This window comes from Amblyomma mixtum, chromosome 3 (genome assembly GCF_055824585.1).
Source record: "Amblyomma mixtum isolate Tamu chromosome 3, ASM5582458v1, whole genome shotgun sequence".
Lineage (NCBI taxonomy): Eukaryota > Metazoa > Arthropoda > Arachnida > Ixodida > Ixodidae > Amblyomma > Amblyomma mixtum.
The window spans coordinates 216,002,951-216,010,086 of NC_143014.1; the positions used below are offsets into that span (position 1 = coordinate 216,002,951).

Here is a 7,136-nt window from a genome sequence, read left to right on the forward strand (position 1 = left end):
CTGACCATTTCATTTCTCCTTATTGTTGGTGCACAGAACTACACCCCTCTCTGCCCGCTGTCCATTTTCTACACATAGTTGAGGCCCAAAACTGGTGACTGTTTCAAACAACGGCGTCAAGAACCTCCTCGCTGCGCTGGAAGTAACTGATGCGTCGAACACTGCCACCGACCGAGGGCGGAAGGAACATCACTTACCTCTTGGTGACGTCCGCTCTAGAAAACCCACTGGGTACAAAGCGGCTTTAGCAAATACGCGCGCTCTGGAGCAGCTGCGTCCTGCTCAATGCCGCATCAGCCGTTTATGCGGACCTCGCGGCAATTCGCTGCTCTTTTCTTCAAAACCTTTCTCTTTCCCCGCCCCTCTTTTTCCCCCTTTCGGGAAGAAGCCGGCTCTGAGACTGGGTCCTAGAAAGGCTCTCGGTGCTTTTCGTCTAGCGTCCAGATTTTGTCATAACTAAATTTCCATCCGGTAAATTTTGCTCCGTTTCCCCGCAATTACGTCCTCCCGAAAGCGGCTGGCCGCGGCAGCCGGCAACCTCGTTTCGCTAATTTAATAAGTCAAACGAAGAACGATAATCCTTTTTCCCGTTGCGAACCGCTTTTCTGGCAAGGGTGTCCTAACTACACCGCTCCCCTCCATTCCCGCCCCTCCTCAACTGCCCTCACCTTTCCTCCTTCGCGCGCCCTTCGCTTTGCTGCGGTCTCGTCCTCCCGTTTTCAGCGCCGGAATGCCCATTTTAAGACGCGGGGAAGTCGAGATGACAGCACGCGGCACAGCAGAACGAATCATAATCTGCCTAAGTGTGACAGTGACAGAGATTGCACAAGAAGCATCAACGGAACCCTCGAGGCTTTTCCCGCCAGGAAGCGAAACCGCGGGTGTGCTGCTGAGTCGCATCGCAGTCGCGCTTCGCAGCCAACGGGAGACGCCAAGCGCCAGGAAGTGAGCTGCAGGTTACGAGGTTGCCACCGTTGGCCGCGAAGTCGCGAGGCCCGCACGAGTGAAATCCGCGGAAGAAGAAGAGGTGCTGACCTTCGAGTGCCTTGTTCCGCGACAGCAGGGCCAGAAGCATGTCCCGGTTGTGGTCGGCGGTCACCATGCTCGTGGCGCTCATGCTGGCTGGGGGCAGCCGCCGAGTTCGGACGTGTCGCCGGCGGCCGTAGGGAGCGCGCGAGAGCGCGCCCGCTTTTTTTAATTTGGCTAAGTGCGCCAACCGGCCTCTCCGCGCCAATAAAAAGCCCGCCAAATGGCCGCAAAGAGTCGACGCGGAGGGGAATCCGCCCGTCTGCTGCCAGGCGACGCAGACAGCTCGCGGCGCTGGCGAGCGCGCGCCGGCACGGTCGTCGCAGCGCTCCGCTGCCGACGCCCTCTCCCTCGCCGCAGCTCCCTCTCTCCTGGTTCCCGCATACGGGAAGGCAGCCTTGCCTTTTCTCCCCGCGACTCGAATTCCCGGCATTCCCCTGCCGTCCAGGGCGAAAAAGAGGCGACGCAGGGTTCCTCGCTGCGGAAGGAAAGGGAACGGGTCCCCGTGGGGGGAGGGTGCGAAAAAGACGCAAAGCGAGGGCGGGGCCTGGCGAAGACGGAGCGGGCGCCTGGGGAGCCCGGGCCGACCAATCGGCGGCCGGAGACCCGCCAGGAGTGGCAGCTCGGGTTCTAACTCTGCGCGGGGGGACGCGAGTGAGGAGGCCGAGGGAAGTGGGGAGACCCCGGCAGCGCGGAGGGTAGCGCGACGCGCTGGGAATCGACGATGCCGTTCGCCGTGCGTCGGCGGCGTTCGTCTGTTGTCGGAGCGCGCCTTCCTGGTCTCTCACTCGCGGGATCTTTTGATTCGGGCTCAACCTCCGACAGTAATTCCCCGTGCGTTTTCGCAGGCCGCGCTTTTTGCCTTCCCTGCTTTCATCTGGGTTTCATTTTATTGTCTCCCGCTATTTCGCTTCAAGGGTTCGCCAAGTCGCTCGGTCGGTCGGCCGGCAGCTCTTTCCACGTGTGATTACAGGCCGAGATTGGTGCTTCCGCTTCGAGCGACGCAAAGAAGCTGAACCCGTTCCCCTTCTCCCCATAGCTTCACATGCTTGTATTTCCTTTTGTTCCTTCCTTGTGTCTCAGCTCCCTGAATACAGGGCGCTGGGAGCGGCAAAGATCAGCAATATCGAGCCTATAGCCAGCTTTTCCAGGTGAGGCGAGTAAACACGCGAGCGGCCGGTACACGCTTACGTCTCTTTAGAAGTACGCCTATTTGGAGAGTCAATCGACGCGAGTGCTAGTTAGCGTGCGCAATCTTTTTTCCTGAAACGCGGGGAGCATATGAAAGGTAAAGGACATCAGTAAACAGCAGAACGCAGGAGATGACCTAATAGCGTACATTTTTACTCAAACTCCTTTGAGAGCTGATGTTTTTCGTGTGACTTCCTTATGTTTTATAACTAGCAACGTGCCCCTTTCAGAGGAATACTAGAACAAAAAGGGCTGAAGCCGAAAAAGTAGGCATGCAAGGTGCGTTGCGGTGAGCAGAATTATTTTTTAGATGTTTATGAATCTAGCCTAATCACAATTTGCTGCACATAATTCTTTCATTGCGACTTACTCGCAACCGGTCAAGCAATGTGGTGTTTCATCGCAATCACTGTGCATATCTTTGTTTGTTTTTTTTTTCTATTTGCGCTTCTATGGGGGCCCGAACCACGTCAAGTGATATGTTTTCACTTTTGTTCGAGTCCCTTTCCGCCTCGACGGAATAAAGTTCAATTTCAATTTCAACTCGCGGTAAACTGATCCTGTGAAGGCCACAGTTGATTCCCTGTCTCCTTTCATGACAGTCAGCGCGCCATCAGAAATAGGCACTACGTTTTTGCCTTTACTTGCAGGCGCTGTTCTTGCACACTGACTCTTGCATGCTCTGCCAACGCTTCCCAATAGTTTCTCGACTGCAGTAAAAAGGGCCGTATTTCAGGATTCGCACAAAAATGCGCTGACCGCCACGATCGCTGTGTCTTCTCGTCGTGTCTCGCAAGGGTGGCCTGTAGCAAAGCGATAACGCAGTGTGATAGGGCGCGTTGCGTTCCAGAAGCCCGTGGAGCCCTTTGAGTGCGTTTTTGCTGTGCTGGGCATAGAAGTGTCCGACGCACGCCTACACCTTCCGCCACCATTCGTGGTCAAGGGCGCCGCGGCCAGCAAACTCTCGACAAAGGCTGTGTGTTTCACCACTCGTGAAGTCCGCCGGCGCTGCGGTGAAAAAAAAAAAAACTACACAAAGCGCCCACAGGTGTTTCACCCCTGGCTTTAGGACTGACATCAGGCCTGCTATTCAGACTCAGTGGCTAGCGTCTAGCCTTGCGTAAGCCCAGTGTTTCGGTAAAGTAAGAAAAGAAAGCGAATCACAAGCAAATGTCTTCAGACAGGTTAGGAGAAGAAAGAGAAAGAAAGTCAACCGTTCCACGAAGGAGGCGAGGCTCGAATCGTCAGCGAACACAGCAAAGGCGGGGCCTCGAAATGGCCCCGCGAGCAAGAACAAGGCGAGCAGGGCTCTTCAAGCGGCTTCGTCCAAGGAGTGGGGACAATTGCGCGAAACAGGTCTCCTCCGCACTCAGTGACAGAGGGGGCAGCCGGGGTCGAGATCCATCGGCTTCTCGGGAACAGCAAGTCTTTTCGCGCCTCGGGCTTGTCGCGCAGAATAACGACGCCGTGGAGTCGCCACCGGGGACATACACTTTGGAAGACAGAGGTAAAAGGAAGGTTAAATTCGTTCCCTGCTAAAAAAAAAAAAAGACTTTTATGAGCAAAATTATACGATTACTGTGTGTTCTCTGCGGGAATTAATTGCAGAGATATGGGAAAGGTCTTTGTCACGTAGTGGGCATAGTTAGGCTGGTGATGATGATGATGATGATGACTAGTTCATTGTTGAGCGAAGTGCACCACCCATTTAGGCTGTAGACAACTTTTTAGGTTATGCATTCTGGTTTTCAGGTTACCTTGAAATTGAAAGAATTTGCTAGAAAGACAAAAAAAGGCACTGAAAAAATTAATTCGCCGGAAAAAAAAAACGCCGGAGAGGAAGCTCATGCGCAAGGCTAGTATTCTTCCGTTCGCGACTGAATGCCAATGGGCACGAATGTGCAGAGCGAAGCCCACGCGTACAGAGAAATCGCTTCTTAGCAGACACATGAGGAGGTGCTTTTGCACATGTCCGCGCCTGCGCACTCTTGTGAGATTGCGGAGACATGCGTCATGAGTGCATGCGCATTATCGGCAGCAAAAGTTTACGGGAAGCGAATGTGCTGGAAAATATTTATTTGGGCGCAGTCACTTATGTTCACCTGTTAAGTCTGAAAGCCTGAGGGGATGTGAATGCTTCGTCCGCTGTTAACGATACCAGTCGAAGGAGTCGCAAGGCAGCGGTACAAATTTTTTCTCGAGAACTCGCATTCCATAAGCTTTTGCTGCCGATAGTGCGTGTATGTGTGTTCTCCTCTGAAAATCAGTGACCGCATGGTGTCCCTTGCGTATGAGCCCGTGAGCATGACAAGTGCTCGTAGCAGCAGCGAAGGCAAATTTGGACTTCTGCGCTAAAGGACAAACGCAAATATTGAGCAAAGATTGCTACCTTTAAGAGGTTAACTGCTGTTAAAATGCGCATCCAGAGTCTGACCAATGCTTTCCTCTTTGCGAAGGGCCTGGGCCCTTACGCGCACACAAAGAGCGGCTACCAGAACAAATAGCTACGCCTCCGCTCAACTCAGTAATATTTGTGTGTGTGTGTGTGTGTGTGTGTGTGTGTGTGGGGGGGGGGGGTGGATGGGTAAGTGGGTGGGTGGGTGGGTGGGTGGGTGGGTGGGTGGGTGCGGGCGTGTGTATGTGTGCGTGCGTGTGTATGTGTGCGTGCGTGTGTGCGTGCATGCGTGCGTGCGTGCGTGTTTGCTTTCGAACTTCCAATAATCATTTATAATGTCACTGAGAACCAGGTTACTGAAAGCTCTGGTCATGGCTTTAGCATTCGCATTCTGAGTAGAAAACTTTATTTAAGAATAACGTGCGGCTAGTTGTTGCTTTTGATTCACTGACTACGACATATTACTACTACTCGCTGTCCTTTGTGTGTTTTTTACAGCAAGTAATATGTTTGCAGTTAGTGAGGGAAAACTTTACAGCCTCCTTATACTGAGCACCTTTCAATGGCACCGGTGATGCATCAGGAGAGTAGCAAAACGTTGGCTTATTCAGGGTAGGTAAAGGTAAAGGTTTGTAGACTGCCTGGATATGCTGGACAGACGCAGCCTAAGACCGTAAGGAACAAGTGGCTTAAGTTTCAGTTTCCAACTTTACTACTATATTGCTTTCTGAGATAGGTGGAATTAATCACGCTCATATTTGCGCTCATACTGGTGCGCCTAAAAGCACACGAGCTCTGTTTTCAATGTTGCTTTGAGAGCACTACTTAGAGGGCGCTTTTTTATTAACTGCAGCGGCCTCGAGAGTCGAGGCCGACCCTCGCCTCCCTTGTCTCGCAGCGGATCGCCAACCGAGGAGGAACAACTGGCGCTTGTGTTCCCTTCATCAGTGGCCGAACGTCGGGCCATCTTAATTCAACAAGCGGAAATGATGTCGAGCTAGCGCACACGCTCGCTTTCATTCCTCGGCCCAACTGCTATCCAAAACGACATCAGCAAACGGAGAGCGCTCAACTTAAATTAAAGACGGCCGGAATCAATTTCGAGGGCCGAGCGAATGTCCACGGTCCGACCGTGGCAGTCTGCGCTGTTTGCCTAGCGGCGGTTCCCTTCCTCGGTAGCCGCAGAGGCCGCCATCTGTGACTGAAGAGAGCGGTGATTGGTGCGCGCTGATCAGAACATCACCCAGTCAGCATCGTGCCACGCGGCGAGCAGAAATAACTACGTAGCAGGTGACATGCAGCATTACTAGCTTGGATTTTAGCATAAGTTTGCACTTGTGCGAAGATGTAAAGGGTGTTTCGCACTGGAAGCCATGCCGCATTTCCTCGGTCTTTTTCGGCATCTCGAGATCATTCGCGCCTTGTGTTGACTAACGGCTGCCTCTATTGCATCCCTGCAAAGAAGAGAAGAGAAGAGGTGAGAAGAGGGCAGCCCATCAGCGCATCGTCGTAGGCGGACACAAAAACTAAGAAAAAACGCTGATGCTTGTTCCTTGTTCACGTTATGCTTGCTTTCGAGGGGACTGGCGATAGCCGACCTTCTCGGAGAGCATGCCGTCTCTACGCCACTCGTGACCGCGGTCACGTCACGTGGCACGCCCTCTCTCTCAATGCTACACAGGTTGCGCATGAGGCCGCTCCCGAGCGTCGGCGGTAGCATACGTGTACAGGCTACCGCAACATATCACCAATCAGTCAGTCAGTCAGTCAGTCGGTCGGTCGGTCGGTCGGTCGGTCGGTCGGTCGGTCGGTCGGTCGGTCGGTCGGTCAGTCGGTCGGTCGGTCAGTCGGTCGGTCAGTCGGTCGGTCGGTCGGTCAGTCAGTCAGTCAGTCAGTCAGTCAGTCAGTCAGTCAGTCAGTCAGTCATGAGCGAATCAATCAATCAATCAATCAATCAAATCGGTTTTATTTCACAAAGGTGAAAGAAAAAGATGGGGAAAAAGCTGTACAAACACAGCTCGACCGAGCCTTCCTGCCGCAAGGCAACGGTGACAAGCATGTAATTCATAACAATGCAGATTACACAGAATACAGATGACAATGCAGGACATTTAATAGCCAGAATTACAGTGATATAGACACGCAATTGCAGCATAACCAACAGGAATGTTTTCTTACGCGGAGAAAAAATATAGTATATCGCAAAAAAAAAAACAGTACGCCTGTCGTATCACGGCAAGCTATAAACACAGTACAGCCGTCTGCATAGATAACAAAGTTGCACAAGCGTGTGGTTAGTACAATGTCATTTATGCAATATAGGAAAAGATTAGGTCCAAGAATACTGCCTTGCAGCACACCGGTTTTAAATTGTTTGGAGAGACATCTAATTAATTTCTACAAAGTGATAGCGTGACAGAAGATATGATCGAAAGACGCGGGTTCGATCCCGGCCGCGGCGGTCGAATTTCGATGGAGGTGAAATTCTAGAGGCCCGTGTACTGTGCGATGTCAGCGCACGTTA

The 7,136-nt window shown here is 52.5% G+C and overlaps 1 protein-coding gene across 1 annotated transcript in view; it reads right to left on the reverse strand.

The window, feature by feature from the left end:
- The window catches only part of Lim3 (Lim3 homeobox protein), a 134,416-nt gene extending 133,041 nt beyond the window's left edge, over positions 1–1,375 (reverse strand). The window contains exon 1 of the mRNA XM_089582702.1: positions 1,036–1,375. Within this exon, the coding sequence (XP_089438828.1) occupies positions 1,036–1,117 (82 nt within the window). The 5' untranslated portion in view covers positions 1,118–1,375. The remainder of the gene's footprint in view (positions 1–1,035) is intronic.
- Between the last annotated feature and the right edge of the window lie 5,761 nt (positions 1,376–7,136).